General features: G+C 37.4%; 2 protein-coding genes across 8 annotated transcripts in view; one reads left to right on the top strand and one right to left on the bottom strand.

The window, feature by feature from the left end:
* cnksr2b (connector enhancer of kinase suppressor of Ras 2b) overlaps positions 1 to 1,534 on the bottom strand; it is a 55,543-nt gene extending 54,009 nt beyond the window's left edge. For all 7 annotated transcript variants that reach the window (XM_053479287.1, XM_053479288.1, XM_053479290.1 and 4 more), the window contains exon 1: positions 1,240 to 1,534. In XM_053479287.1, the coding sequence (XP_053335262.1) occupies positions 1,240 to 1,303 (64 nt within the window). In that variant the 5' untranslated portion in view covers positions 1,304 to 1,534. The remainder of the gene's footprint in view (positions 1 to 1,239) is intronic.
* Positions 1,535 to 7,536: 6,002 nt separating this feature from the next.
* On the top strand, positions 7,537 to 16,148 carry nlrc3l1 (NLR family, CARD domain containing 3-like 1). The gene is made up of 6 exons (XM_053477780.1): positions 7,537 to 7,752; positions 7,929 to 8,141; positions 10,447 to 10,638; positions 10,732 to 10,831; positions 13,071 to 13,311; positions 14,236 to 16,148. Exons 2-6 carry the CDS (start codon positions 7,990 to 7,992, stop codon positions 15,777 to 15,779), a joined length of 2,229 nt encoding a protein of 742 aa, XP_053333755.1. The 5' UTR covers positions 7,537 to 7,752; positions 7,929 to 7,989; the 3' UTR covers positions 15,780 to 16,148.
* The last annotated feature ends 239 nt before the right edge of the window (positions 16,149 to 16,387 follow it).

Genomic DNA, 16,387 nt, shown 5'->3' with positions numbered 1-16,387 from the left:
GGTGTCCTAACTAAATTCTGGGAAAAAAGAATCCGAGGGGCTTGCTCACCAGGGACAAACTGACCATTTTGATTCATACAAATTCACATAAAAACTTAAATAATTCTTTTGACTGTGTAAAGCTGCTTTGCGGCAATGAAAATTGCTAAAAGCGCTATACAAATAAAATTGAATTGAATTGAAAAAATTGAATATAAACCAAGGCATCTCCCACCCTGAGTGGTTTGCTGTGTTTAAAGTTCAAATATATGAATTCCTGTCCTTGGAACACTGGACAGGAGGTAGAAGAACACTCTGAATGGGACACCAATCTGTCACAGAATACTTTGCACACACTCACCCACACGTTCATTCACACCTTAGGGCAATTTTGCATATTCGGCTTATCTAAAGGCAGATTTTGGAGGAATAGAAGAACCTGGAGGAAATCTGGAGGAAACATGGACACGGGAAACATCAGGGAATGCCACACAGACGAGCTGTGTGTGTGTGTGTGTGTGTGTGTGCGAGATCTGATGAACACTCCACTGTGTTCTGAGGGTTGTTTATTAAGACAGGATGGACAATTAGTTATCACTGTCACCTTGCCTCTCCGGGGTCTGGGTTCAGTTTCCTGCCTCGGGTACTCCGGTTTCCTCCCTCACATGTAGATTAGGTTAACTGGCGTTCCCAAATTGCCTGTAGTGTGTGAATGAACATGTTTGTGTGTGTGTGTGTGTGTGTGTGTGTGTGTGTGTGTGTGTGTGCTCTGCGATGAACTGGCACCCCATCCAGGGTGTTACCCGCCTTGTGCCCCAAGTCTCCTGGGATAGACTCCCTGACCGTGTATACAGAATGAGTGGACGTCTGTTTACTTAGTACGTGGCCACGTCATTAGTATTTCAGTGTGACGTCACGACAAGAGCACGGGATTCATTCTGTTATCATTAATTAGTAGAATTATTGTAAAAAAAAAAAAAAAACAGCAATGTTATAATGCTGTCATGCTTGCAATGTATTGCCGTGGATTTACACTATAACAAGAGCACACACACACACACACACACACACATAGATAGATACACACGTCCTCCGTCATAGCTATGTGCCACCATGTGTTTCAGGCATTGCGTCAGTGATTCAAACTGTAAACACTACCGGATTTCACCCTGTGCGTTAAATGCGCGTTACGCACATCAGATTACAGTGCCACCCCTCCATGTTTGTGTGTTTAATTGTCCCAGGCTCGCTGTGCCTTACCCTTCATCCAGTCCACCACCTGGTTCGTTGTCCACTTGCTTACAGGTTCCATGACCAAAGCCATCCTAGTGGAAGTTTTTGCAGTCAGTGCCAAACAAAGGCGCAAAGGGAGCGACTCGGATCACTCAGCTGCGCAATTCTGTGCTACTCAGACCTCAGATCGGATCGTTTCATTCTGATCGTCTGGCGCGTGCGTTCCATGGGCGATGTGTACGAGCCGAGTGTGTTCTGTCAAGTCCAAGTCATCCCTGCGTTTGTGTCTGTGTGTCTGCCTGTGCGTGCGTGCGTGTGTGTGTGTGTGAGGAAATCTCTCCGGTTCAGCGCATTCCTCCGCACTTGTCCATCTAAATGCTGACTTGATTTCTCACGAGCTTAAGGTTGTCCTTTTCTAGTCGGAGCGCGAGCGCAGCTCTCCAGCTCGTGCACGGTGGGCTGAACTACGTCAACATCGCGTCGGTGGATGAGGAGCAGTGGGTGGATGTGCGGTAGTAAACAGCGCGCCACCCGTCTTTCCAGCTCTCCTTTGGATTTCTCGCATCGCTTTGCCTTGTCGTGTCACATGTGGAACATAACGAACAAAGACGATCATTCGCAATCCTGGATTGATTGATTGATTTTGTGTTATATTATATATTTATTTTACATATTGCACGGAGATGTGCAACCTCAAAACAGAGCCAGACCATTTAACTATTCACATCAATAGCCATAAGTCTCCTGTGACTTAATGGACACAATGATTTATATACTCCATATTATTACAATAATAATAATAATAATAATAATAATAAATCCCTGTGGTAAAGGTAGAGATGTCATAAGGTGTGGCATGACTTCTCTACTGTATATCTACAGGGAGTAACTGTGTGGAGAATATCTAATTTGTTCATTAGTGCAAAATGAATAGCCATATAGTGTACTAAGTAACATTATTGAATTCGCTCTTTCATTTCATTTCAGTTCCTCGGGGGATGTGGTAACAAGGTGCGAACATGATGTATCAGCATCCCAAGGCATGAAATTGTCTAACAGTGTAACAGTAATAGGTCTCAAGATGGAACAGCTTCACTATCTCTAGTTCCCTTCTGAGCTCCGGTTATGGTCTGTGCATTCTCTCAGCATGTCTGTGTGGGTTTCGTCAGGTTTCCTCCCACCTCTCAAAAACAAATAAATCAACAAAAAATGAAAAAAATCTGTCCATGTCCCATCAAGAGCGCATGCCTGTCTCATTCCTAGAGTTCATTGGACTGACCCTAGCCCCACCACAAGCCTGACCAGTGGTTACTGGAAGTGTGTGAAAGTGTGAAGAATACTGTAGATGTAAAGATTGAAATCTTTTGAGTATTTAAAGAGAGGTTACTTTACTCATCTACCCTATATACATATAAATAGATGGATAAAGATATACAATTAAAGATAGAGAGAGAGAGAGAGAGAGAGAGAGAGATACAGTAGATAGATAGATAGACGCCATGTACAGTACAGTATGTGGCATTGCACGTCATGGGGCAAGGGTTTGATTTCAGCCTCTGCTCTATGTGTGTGGAATTTGCATGTTCTTCCTGTGCTTGGTGGTTTTCCTCTGGTTTCCATCTAAATTCCTCCAAATTCAAAGACATGCTGTTGAGATTAATCAGCATTCCCAAATTGTCATTCACAACTGTAGTAATTGTGTGCCCCATGTCCCATGATTTTCCATATATTTATTTGTTTCTGCTAAGCTTTAATGGAAAGTGGCAAAGGATGAGTTTATAAATTACCCAAGACACTTGGTCATTTTCATTTAACTCTGAGGCAAATGTTGTAAATAGGTAATTCTGAAGAACATTTTAAAATGAAAGCATTGCTTATGTAAACTTTTTTTTTTTTTTTTTTTTTTTTTTTTGTAAATGACAGGATAAATATGGAACACCCACCACAATCAGTTATATAACTGTCTCAGAAGAAACATATACTAAGAGCCCTTTACATTATATGAAAAAGTTTTCACTGTACATATTGAAGACAATAAAAGTTTTTTAAATCTTAAATAAAGTCAGCCTGCCTTAAATGTTAACATAACGGTGGCCAATTTTTAGGAAAATCTAGTAGAAACATGTGGCACTTTATTATCATCAAATAATGATGATATGAATAGTGAAAGCTCCAATTTGGATAATTTGGATATCTATTGAGCTACTCTAGAAAGCAGTCAGTTATGGTAAACTCAAGTGTGTTACTGTTCAAAACTGACTGCAAGTGGTATAACAGGATAGTGGGTACATCTTTAGGTAAGATGTTTTGCACATTCATAAAGTACTACTCCAGATGGTATTCACAGACAAATGTTTTATTTAAAAGTGTGAAAAACACAGCAAGATATCACCATCCAAGATGTAACCATAACAACAATTACATAATGCTAACCTGTTAATATGTGAGACAGCAAGCATGCAGGACAAAATTGCTAGAATTCCAAGTTTGTTTAATCCAAAAATAAAAAGTAATGACAGTAAGATTGACAGAAAACATTTGCATTTTGATTTTAAGGAGCCATTGTATAAGCAATAAAACATCTCAGTATTAGCAAATGACAACTTTTTCTAATATAGACATTTGCCAATGCATTTTCTAAATTAGCAAGACATTGTTGGGTTTTTATTTCTTACATAACTAGTATAAATAATTCTCGTAGGCTTTGTAGGCTTAGTCCTAGATAGTGTAGCTGCTGTTTTATTTTGTTTGCTACTTTTTTTTTTGTCACACAGCTGCCAAATCATGCTGGTTCAGGCATATGCTGGGAAGAATTTTAGCTTGGATTATCTACAACAAAGAATTAAAAGCACCAGCACGCCTACATCTTTAATACGCATTCCGCTGCAGGAAATCTCCCTATCAGTTCAGTTCACTTTTCAAAGGAACCAGTTGAATTATGTCTAGGGAGTCAGATATAAGGAATATCCACCGTTTATAAGGGGGTTTAGAGAAGAGAGAAGATGAGAGAGAGAGGAGAGAGAGAGAGAGAGAGAGAAAGAGAGAGATGCTAACAGATGTTTTGATCTTTACTAGTCTAAGCGCATTAAAAAGAGGCTTTTGAGGAGAAAGGGATTGGTGGGGGAGGGAAAGGTTCAAGACCTGTGCCCCTAATCAGTCTTTCACTATTCACCCAGGCTTCTTCACCATCTGTGGAGTGTGTGTATGTGCACATAAATGAGAGGAGTAATTCAGTCTCACAGTTCTTAAGTGATCACGATAAGCCCTACTACTTCCGAAGACTCCCTTTTTCACAGAAAGATCTCTGAAGTCTCCTCTCACAGGGGTGAAAAGTATCAGTCATTTGGGACACACTATAATCTCATCACATAAAATGGAATCTGTTTCCTTGTTGCACCATCAATGACACTTACCGTATACAAACAAAACATACACTTCAGTTCCATATGCGCAATGAATATTAACACATCATGTGACCAAACATGCAGAAGCAATAGAATTAAATACAAATGCATGAGCTATATGGGTTTAAACTAAGGTGGACACTTGACCTACAATTATGGACCTACAGCTATAGCCTTTCTGTTACACACTGTTTGTTTTTATTCTAAAAATATGCTCCACATGGTGTATTATCTGTAATTCTGTAATAATGTTAAATCTTTACATAACAACTTAGCGCATTTTAATAAAATAAAAATCCAATTTAATGGACACAGGATCTAAAGGCACTAAAATAAAAATATAAAAAATTTAATTGATCACTGGTTGATTCATATAATTAATAAAATTAATATACAAGGGACATTCAAGTCAAACAGGGATGAATTTAAAGTTCTTTTAAATGGAGGAATTAAAACCGAAAAATGAAGGTAGTTTTCCTCTCATAACCGTGTTCTGTTATTCTGCACAATAAAAAAATCCCAGTTTGACTTGAATGCAATGCTCTGTTCACTCACCTTCTTCTCTTCAAAATCAACCCTATCAAAAACATGATCTTCTTAACCTTTGTTTTCAAAGAGGTCATATTTAAATATATTTTTTTTATTAATCTGACAACCCAACTAACATCCAGCCATCCATCCATCAGCCAAATCAGTTCTGGTAAGTTCTGGTGTGTCGGGTGATGGTGGGCAGAAGCCTATCCCAGGGAACTCTGGGTACAAGGTACCGTAAAATCTAAATGCAGAAACACACAGACACAACACACACACCACAGGGAATTTGAAAATGCCAATCAGACTGCTGTGCATAGCTTTCGACTGTGGGAGGAATCTAAAATACCTGGAAGAAAGCCTAGATTACATCTCATATCATTTAATTGCTTTTAAATCCATTGGCTTAATATTGATGCTGTCTCTTTTCTATCTGACAAAATGACCTGAGATTTAGGTTTACCTCTGTTGTGATACATGAGATAATTCGGTATCTCTGACTGGTGACAAACATAGTCTTGATATATTAAATATAGAAACCAAACAAATTACTTTTTCACATTTACATTCTACAGATGCATAAACAAGTCCACAATCATTTAAACACGTGAACATCTCATGGCCTCCGAGATAATAAACTTGTGATTAAGACTTTTCTGATTTGTGGGCAATGTAATAAAATTTTATAATGTACTGTACAAACTTAGGCAATGATGCCTTAAAAACCCTGTTAAGCTTAGTAAACAGTAATTAATGCAGTCAGTATTTGGTGTGACAATGCTTTGAGGACTCTTTAGTCTCAGGGACAATTTGTGCAGTTTTATAAGCAAAGTGATGGTGGCCGAGAAGTGCAAAACAAATTAACAAATTTTAAACCCAAATAACAAAAAATTTATAACAAAACTAAATAACAAATCCACAAAAAAACAAAACAAAACTAAAAAAAAAACCAACAACTAACAAATCCGAAAACAAAATAAATAGGCAGGCATAGTTTGCAAATTAAAACCTTATTGCTAATTGGACGAGATATTTTGTTTCCAGATTTGTCATTGTGTTTTCTGATTTTGTTATTTTGTTTTCTGTTCTGTTATTTTGTTTTGCACCCAGAGGTCTGCTGAGTATTTTGACTGTTACACCAGCTTTCATTTTGTTTTGTGTCTAACAAGTGGTCACTTATATAATATGCAGATTTCTTTTCTGAAATATAAATATTTTTCTGTACCTTTTAAATGAGAAAAGTTTTTTTTTACTGACTCAGTAATAAACTCATAATATTTATTTAAGTTTGTATTATAAAACACAGGGTGCCTAAGACCTTTGCACAGTAATGTATATTCACTAACTGAATATTGGACTTTAAACGTTTTCTTGAAATATGAGTCTACAATCAGATGCTTATCAAATGCAAAATAACAAAAAGAGTATGAATGAGCTCTAGTGTAGCCTATTTTTGCACTGTGGATTTGAGGTATTTTTTCATTTTGGAAATATTTATTTATTTAATCATAAAAACTGAACAACAGTCAATTAAGTAACACTTTTGCTAAATAGCCTTATAAAAAAGAATTTCCCTAAGTGACTTTACACATTTACGTTTATTGGGACGTAACTATGCAACTATTTATCATGCATGTCTGCATAAATAAACTCCAATGTCATTTTAGCTGATTTGAACACAAGCAATTTCCAATCATGTATCACACATGCATGCTGTAAATGTGTACAGGAGGGGGCAGCAACAGTTCTAGGTAGTGAAACTTCCATTAAAAGAAGAAGAAAAAGTAGCTCCGACCTACGAGGGTTGCCATGTCATCAGTAGACTTTCATTGTAAGGATGGGCGACATTCCGAAACTGCTGATAACTGTATGAATTGTATTTACAAGTCGGTTTAATGCATATCACAATAAATAAACATACATTTGACTTTTTACAAATATTTAGTTAGTTAAACCATTTGTCTATCATGCTAAAATCGTCAAAAATAAGTGGATACATTTTTAAAATATGCTTAAAAAAAAGAAAAAAAAAAAAAACAGTTCCAAATGGTGTAGCTAGGTCTTATAGGAATATCTATTTAAAGACAAACCACCTTTCTTAAAATTAAATTAAAAAATAACAATCGTGATTTCTTTATTGCAAAAAATGCAAAAGTGAATCGTAGAAAATACCCCATCATGCACGTTTAATTTTTTCTGCATCATATTTGTTTCGTACCTTAATTGTCCCAAAATAGGTTTTAAGTGCCTAGGTTTATGTACACATACATACACACACACACACACACACACACAACAAAATCGATTAGATGAGCAAAGATGAGGAGAATATATCATTAAGCAAATTTTCGTGCCGTGCTGGATTTTATCATGAGGCTCTGGCAACCAGACGCATTCGAAATCGAAAGTTCTGGAAATGGACAACGTAAAAGATTAATCATGAATTATGGTTAACATTATACTATTTACGTGTTGTACGATTATTTTTAGGCGAGAATATCAAAATTATTTTAAATATAGCTGACTAAAATCAGCTTTACAGGAAATTTTAAGTCAGAACTAGTTTAACTGATTGACAGCTCTCCAAAGGAAAAGGGAACGAAAGGTAAAAACACTAAATGCTTTAGATTGTAGTGCGGAAATGTTTTTGTGCCAGGTAACCGGTGTAACACGGGGGAGCATATTAGTTTTGTGCTGTTCCTGGTGTTTGCTGTAACCCGGAAGTTGTGTGTGACGGGAGAAACCTGAGCTCATGTATCGGTGTTGGTTTTCTGTCCACAGATTATCCTGACATCTGTCATTTTGCGCCTCAGATCAGACAAGACTGTTGGAGAGGTGAAGAATGGAGGATGATGAATCGATGTCGGATAACAGCGTGCCTTTCGGCTACGGAGCTTCAGCGTTCGGCAGTGAGGCAGAGGAAGAGGAGGAAGATGTCGTCGTGCACAGAGAGCTCGCGCTCCGGCGGATGGAGTGGCAGACAGTCGCAGAGGGGTACAGCATTAAAGTACTAAAGAGTAATATAACATCAGCTCAAAACCTCGCTGTATGGCCCCTTGTGACGTACATAAGCTTATTAGTCTTGTTGGTCAGTTATGGTCATTTGCATATCATAGGATTTTCTGGGCATACAGGAAACAATATAAAAAGCCATTTTTCTTATACAAAGTAGTCATCTCTACCTTTGATGAACATCTGACAGCACATCTGGTGTTATACATTATGCACTAATCATCTCCTGATTCGATATTATCATGATACCTCTGTGCCTATTCGATCGATTAAAATTCAAGTATCACTATTTTTATGAATTTGATTCAATAAGATGTTTCCCCCAATTTTGTTACAATTTTAAACCTTTAAAAAAAGAATAATAAGTAATTAAATGTTGCCCGTTCCTTATCACATTAGTTTTCTCACTCAAATACCAAAGGCAGCATTTAAATACTACAAACTAACTTCAAATACAGTTTAGCAGAGCAAATGACGAGAGCAGCAATTTACAGTATCTCTGTTATGTTATCCTCCATAATTATTATTTCTAAACAAACTTAGCAAATGATTAATTCCTACCAAATGGGATGAAAATGAGTAAATAGTGAAGTCAGAGTGTCCTTTGTGTAGGATTATAAAGTAACGGTGATGTTTTACTGCTTCAAATGCCTCTAAAGTCTCAACACTCAACTTGACAGGAAGCATTCAAGTTGAGTCCCTGCAAGCGTGTGATTTTTGACTAATTAGCACTCACTGTGTTTAAGGACCTGTATAAGTGTGTCATGAGTAGGTTTAGAGTACTGAAAAAAAGGCAGATCAGAGGCTTTTAACGTGCACAATTTTTTATAATGTACCGTCATAAAAATGCGTTTCTGTTGCACCACTTAAAGGTTTCTGAGCTTTGTACAGAATCGTTTATATCTAAGGCTGATCACTGATCACTTGTCATTACTTGTCATGGCCAGTCAAACTGACAATTAGCCAATTCTGGTTATTGGTTGATCAACCAGTTTATCTCTATTATCAATGTAAAAACAATAAAAAAAATGCTCGACAACTTCCATCATCAACTTCAAGTTGTAATATATACGTAAATCATCATTTTTTATCAACAGATTATAATTTGTTTGTTTATTTAAGCAGTCATTTTGCTCCACCAACATATACTTCTATAACTGTCGGAACTAACTAACCATGACTGATGGAACTATCGACCGACATTTAGTATTAAACTCTTACTGGTACTATGTAGCCAAAAGATGAGAAGAATAAATCATAGAGGTGGTGGACAGTCTTGTAAATCTTGTAAGTTTTATCACACTTTACAATATTAGCTATATTAACATTCAGCTGCCAGTGTTAAATGCCAAATAGTGTTAAATGGAAATCTAGTGCACTAGGGTATACAATACAAAGTAGTGCCCTTGATCAGGAGTTAAAGAAAGATTAGGGATTCAGCCTTGTGTTAGAAGCTGGTTAGCATTGCAGCATTAGGCGTAAACAAAACGTAATGACTAAGAAGCAATTATGTATAACAAAGTGTTTTTTAAGATGACAGTTTTATCAGAAGTGTTTAATCGCTGAAAATGCTGGTGCTGTAATCGTTATTATCACCACTCGTGGAATGCCTCATGTCCAATCAGATTACTCTGTTGGAACTATCTGTTGTATAACATTTAGACCTGGCTCACTTTTATTTATTACTTATAAATATACCCATAAAGAGAGTTTATTAACTAAAGAATAAAGTGTATTGGGTGGGGAAAAACTACAGTGATCATTAATTGGTCTGGGGAAACCTTGGTAATAAGTAATTGTTAGGAACACTGGGGATCAGCAATCGACCATAGGAAACAGCGGCTTTACTAGTGTTGAGATGCTTAAGCCGGTTCTCTTAACTCATATAAAAATCATTTCTGATGTGAGGTGAAGAGCTGTACCTGTCCTTCCTGCATGTGCCTTTGTCTATAAATTATAAACATGATGAGTACAAATAATAAAGTAATAAATTGCTTAAAACATTCTTCCTAAAACAGAAATATCCTTTTATCTTATGAGTATTTATAATACTTTTACAATTACCGGTATAAGAAATTTTATAAGAAATATTTGAGAAACATCGTAAGAGGGCATTGGTGGCTCAGTTATAACCAGTGTTCCCAGTCACTGGGCTCATAGAGTGTCAGTAACAAGCCCAGATAAAAATGTTATTAGCTGTAGTGACTCTAATCGCAGCTAAAAGAACAACTAGGGGAACATCTGATATTTGGATGGTGTCATTTTTATTTCTCCTTTCCTCTCGCAGCTATCACGTGGAACGAGCCGCATCACCTGCTCCCAGCTACGAATCAATGCACAGTGACGACTGGTCTGGACAAGGGGCTAATAATCAGTGTAGAGTCCGGCTGAACAGACGGCCTTCATCATCATCAAGCGATGGCTCTTCTAACTCTAGTGAGAAGCCAGAGGAAGAGCCCATAGAAGTAGAAGAAGAAATGTAAGGGGAGCTGTTTGGTTTCGTTCATTTTGATGGTTATTCTGTTTGTGCACACAGACTCCTGAATAAAACTTATATCTTTTTCAACCCCAGACTAGAAGAACAACCAAGTGATGCTCCGCCTTTAAAGCCAGAGTTATTAGTTGATCCTAGTGATGAGCATCCTTCCCTGGTTGTTGAGTTTGCCTTTAAGGTGAGAGACATTTCATTAAAGCTTCATTATTATGTGTGTGTGTGTGTGTGTGTGTGTGTGTGTGTGTACATTCCTGTTGTATAATAAGTTAGTGTTTTATCCTGCCAGCTTAACTTAAGAGAACTATGTTGTGTATATGTACGTGTACTTATGTGCAGGCCTATTAATGTTAATATATTAGGACCACAAAATTACAGATTTCAGTAAAAAAAATCACACTGGCGAAAAGCATGAAATACAATACACATATTTTATTGCTTATTGTTAATTACATACAGAAAATGTATCACAGTTAAAGACAAACCCATGACTACATTTCTCCTGATCTCTTTAGTAAAAACAATCAGCATTGTTTAATCCACTTTTAAAACAATATTTGGCTCTCTGTGTGGATTGTGTTTAAGATTAAAAAAAGCAACCAAGGCAGGTGAAATGCACACTACAAGCTATATTGTGTTTCATTAATGACATGAAGAAAATGTTATACACTGAGAAGCCTGATGACTTTGTGTCAGAAGTGAATTGACATGGGGTGTTCAAGTCAAACGGGGGCTTTTAAGTGTGCTGAATTACAGAACACAGTTATGAAAGTAAAAACTACATTAATTTCCTTATATAATCCCCTGCTACACTATTGCACTTATCTCAGCATTTCTTTAGTGCTTGGACACCATAGAAGAAGAAAATGTTCTCAGGATGCCGAAGCCATGATCGAACTGCCTGCTTCATGTCATTTATTTTGAAATAGTTTGGAGCGTGATCAGAACTGTACGGGGGTTGTGACTATAAATCTCAGCCAAGTTCCTGTAATGTGCAAGCGGTGTTTGTGTGTACAGATCCTATAGATGTGCCTCATCTGCAAGTTAGCAACAAGTTAATAGATTTTCAAGGATTAGGCTTTCTACTTGCTAAATGTTTACTGAAACGACTACTGTGGGCTTCGAAGCCACCTCGGCTGGGATCGTCATTCACAGATGTACAGCATTTTTAAATTGTGGTTTACAGTCTTATCACTGTACTGTGCCTTAAGTATTCTGTAAATGTTAATTGATTTTACGCCTTTATTCAACAGAAATTTCATCAAAAGACACGGTTTGACTTGATCGTGCCTCGTAATTACTGGTTGCGCTTGTAGTTGTACCACACTAAAATGTATTCGCTGTTCTGTTTAATAACAGTCTCACACTCAGGGATGTGACTGAACTCAGAGAAACGCATGAAAGCATCTTATACAAAAAGTACCATGTCTATTAAAAAAAAAACTCATAAAAGCTGAAAACTAAACTAATAAAGCTACTGATGTTTAAGAGGGTTTTACCACTGCTTACGCAGGATTTTATCATCGTGAACTGGAACCCTGTTTTTAAAAAAAAAAATTGTAATTAAGGATGACCAATGTGGACCCACGTTGTATGAGAATCCTATTGCTATTTTTTTATAGACAAAACAAGACATTTATAGATGTATAAACCTTTTATAACAATCAGATCAAGTGTTTCTATGGCTGATATTTAGTTTTTAAACAAATTATCAAAAGTTTACACCACCCCTCTGATTCTGATTTATTCTTACTGATTCTGATTTATTCTTATTCTTTGTGCTTACCTAATTCATTTCTATTCTGATTGAGCTCTAATTATAATTAGTAGTGCAGTGTTAGGGTGCATGTAAACGCAACTATCGTTGTCTGAACCATATTTAATTGTATATGTTACTCTCAGGTCAAAGTACATTGCTATTATAATGTGCAGCACTGTTACATTGATATAATACAGTCTACCTGAGCCTCCAGGAACAAACTGGACTCTATTTTAACTTTAACACATCTCCTGTTATACTTAACTTCCAGTCTCACACGGTATGATGCAGATCAATTCCCTGCTATCCGTTTTCACCCACATGAGGATGGGTTTTCTTTGAGTCTGGTTCCTCTCAAGGTTTCTTCCTATTAACATCTCAGGGAGTTTTTTTTGCCACTGTCGCTGTTGTCCTCGGCTTGTTCATCAGGGACGGTCTTATCAGTTTGATTCACACATACAAATTTAAATTTTTCTTTTGATTGTGTAAAGCTGCTTTGCGACAATTTCAATTGTTAAAAGCGCTATGCAAATAAAATTGAATTTAATAAAATTGAAATTCAATAATACATTCAAATAGTTTACACTGAGCCAAATCATCTCATCTCCACGTTTTTGATATGTGCCAAATGATTTCAAAATAAATTCTTGTCCATTTTCAGACCCTCCAGAGCAGCCTGCAGCAACTTTCCAAAGAGAATTTCCAACGTTTCAAGAGGATCCTGTGGGAACGTTACCCAGAGTGCTTTCGAGATCGGCTTGACAGTTTGGACATTATAGACTTGGTGGATAAAATCCTGGAGCTCTGCGGCATAGTGGTGTCTCTAAAGATCACATTGGTGGTCCTAAAAGAAATGAATTTAAAAAATGTTGCTGAGAACCTGGAGGCAATGTGCAAGAGAAGTGAGTATCGTCAAGACTACTGAAATAATCATGATTGAGTAACAAACACATGAATTAAATAATGAGGAAGTCAATCAGGGAACATATTTTAATGCTAATTTTAAAAGAACAGTGTTTCTGTTGCACTCTGAAATGGATGAGTACTTTAAGTAAGGTCCAGATTATGATGTTATCAGGCAGACTGTTGGGGAGGGGAGAAATCGTGCTTTGGAACGGAACAATCTTTCCCAGTATGAAAACGCACTAAATCTCCTTGTTTTTGTTGTATTATTTAGTAAGTTCAGCGTTTCTAATAATGCACGTAACAATCTGCCCAGGTTTGAACTGGCAAGTAGATACACCCCCTTTTGTCCTAATTGGGTAATAATTAGTAGTCTTTATCAGTACTTCTAATCATTTACACAGCTTAAGGTGACCGAAAAAAACAAAATTTCTACTCTGGGCAGATATTTTGTTAATGCTGCTACAGTATATCATGGGGAAATTAATATTATTTTGTTTAAATGTTTAAACCTTAAACCAGGTAAAAAAAAAAAAAAAGGTTTTTTAACTATAAAAGTTTTATACCCATAAGCTTTATATATTTAAACAGTACAAAATAAAATACAAATACAAAATAATTTCAAATAGAAGAGTATAAAATCTAACTTAATTTTAAATTAGACCAGAAAGACAGATTTCTACCGAGCAGCTTAGATTTCCAAATAATCTTTGCTCCTACCAATGTATTAATATTTCAGATATACATACTGTATATAAGTTTACTTGAATTGACAGATAAAAACAGTGATAAACAACTGAATTAGATTTTCTCCCCATCTGTAACCAGTTACATACTAGTATTTGTTCACTAATGTTAGGAAGGTCCTATGCCATCCTTCTTTGTCAAAATTTTAAAAGTATGTTTTTCATTCTCCCCTACAGATAAGGTCAGTTATGTGTTGAAAAAGACACTGAAAAGGAAGTATGAGTATGTTTATGAAGGCCAGAGCCAGCAAGAACAAGAAATCCTCTTTGCGAATGTGTGCACAGACATTTATATAACAGACGGTGGCAATGCTGCAGTGAACAGCGAGCATGAGTTTAGGCAGATACAGGATCTGCAAGAGGACAGCCGCAGCAAGAAAAGTCCACTGTCCTTCACAGACATTTTTGACCCTGAGGTTGTTGAGAAAAGGCACATAAGGACAGTGATAACTAAAGGAAGTCCAGGGACTGGCAAATCATTCCTAGTTCAGAGGTTTATCTTAGACTGGGTGGAAGGTAGATCACACCAAGACATCAATTTCCTGCTCCCCTTGCCATTCAAGGAGTTGAACCAGGTGACAGAGGAAACAATAGGCTTCATGGATTTAATCTGCAGATTGTATCCAGAGATGAAAGAAGTAGATAACCTTGAATGTGACGGCTGTCAGGTGTTGTTTATTTGTGACGGCTTTGACGAGTACGCTACCCCCATTGACTTTCGCAACATTGCTTATTGGTGTGACCACAACGAGCCAGCAAAGATGAACGTTTTAATCGCTAACCTGATCAGGGGAAACCTGTTGTATTCTGCCTATGTGTGGGTGACCACACGACCCGTAGCAATCAACCTGATTCCTGCAGAATGCATCCACCAGTTGTTAGAGGTCCGTGGATTTGCAAATGAACAGAAGGAAGCCTACTTCAGGAAGACCATCCCCAATAAGGAGCTTGCAGAAAGAGTTGTAGCTCATATCAAGTCCTGCAAGACGCTCTATATTATGTGCCATCTGCCGCTGTTCTGCTGGGTGGTGCGCAGATACCTTGAGAGGAATCTCCAAAATGGAGAACTTCCCAAAGCTCTTACCTATTTCTACACCAACCTTCTGCTTGTGCATATGAAAATGCGAGGTCAGGAACTGCTGTCAAAAGACTTCTACATGAAGCTTGGAATGATGGCCTTCCAACTACTTGAGAAGGGTGTGTTCAAGATTGAGAAAGAGCACTGGAAAGAGTATGGTCTGGTGGCTGAAGATGCCGTGGTCAGTGCAGGCCTGTGCATGCAGTTCTACCGAGAAAAGTTTATGATGTATCAGGAGAAAGTGGACTGCTTCGTTCATCCAACGATGCAGGAGTACTTGGCGGCTCTTTATGTTTTTCTTTGTTTCAAGAATCAAAAGAAGAATGTTCTGGTGGAAAGTCAAAAGTTTAAATTTTTCCAAGGCTCAAAAATGGATCTCACGGATCTGCACAAGAGCGCTGTAGACAAAGCTTTACAAGCTCAAAATGGCAACTATGACCTCTTCCTACGTTTTCTCTTGGGCATGTCAGTAGAGACCAATCAGAGGCAGCTTAGCTTCTTGCTTCCCTCCAGTACAGGGTCTGACCAGCACGCTCTGGAAGAGACTGCGCGCTACATCACAAAGATCAAGGTCCATCCTGACAGGAGAGAAAACCTTCAAAGATGCATAGATGAACTTTTCCCTCATCCTCAAAGGGGTTGAGGATTGAACTAATTTTACTATGTTGTTTTATGGATTGGATGAGGGAACAGTTTGTCAGCACTAAGTGTATTATGTTTTTGATTTGCAGGGAAATAATTCTCTTAACATAACTCTTGACACAAGAGACATCCTGACATGGTATCAGGTGAAACACTGTTACAGCTTTAAAAATGCTCAATATTAGTGCTAGGTTTGGTTGGTGGACAGAACTAAACAGCAGTGCTGTGGCCAGAGACTGACAAATGAATCTATGAAATGTTGCTACAATCATGACAAGCAAAATTATTTTTTTGTTAAAGAGGTTTAAATTTACATACACCATAGACCTGAGTGTCTCACAAAAAAATAAAATGAGTGGGAAACAATATACACATGGAGAGGATGTGGATAATTAGTGTGTGTTGCTGTGAGTCAGGTTTTTATTTCTAGTTCTCACCAAAGCACCTGTTTTTAAGGAGAATTTACACATGCACAACTCCTGGCTGTTCAGCACTGCATGTGCATTCTCTCTTACACTGTTGTACTGTCCCACTTTTTTCAGCTTAGCAACACACATTTTGTTGCTGGCTTTTGACGTCTGCACATACATTCACACTCTCACTGTTGTG

The sequence above is a fragment of the Clarias gariepinus genome, chromosome 19, assembly GCF_024256425.1.
Source record: "Clarias gariepinus isolate MV-2021 ecotype Netherlands chromosome 19, CGAR_prim_01v2, whole genome shotgun sequence".
Taxonomy (NCBI): domain Eukaryota; kingdom Metazoa; phylum Chordata; class Actinopteri; order Siluriformes; family Clariidae; genus Clarias; species Clarias gariepinus.
This window is presented reverse-complemented; position numbering and strand designations above follow the sequence as displayed.

What these genes read in the sequence shown, in the direction of transcription:
- nlrc3l1 (XM_053477780.1), top strand. Translation starts at nt 7,990, where the DNA reads ATGGAGGATGATGAATCGATGTCGGATAACAGCGTGCCTTTCGGCTAC. An exon ending in TGGCAGACAGTCGCAGAGGG is followed by an intron (nt 8,142 to 10,446) that starts GTACAGCATTAA and finishes TTCCTCTCGCAG; the next exon opens with CTATCACGTGGAACGAGCCG. An exon ending in TTGTTGAGTTTGCCTTTAAG is followed by an intron (nt 10,832 to 13,070) that starts GTGAGAGACATT and finishes GTCCATTTTCAG; the next exon opens with ACCCTCCAGAGCAGCCTGCA.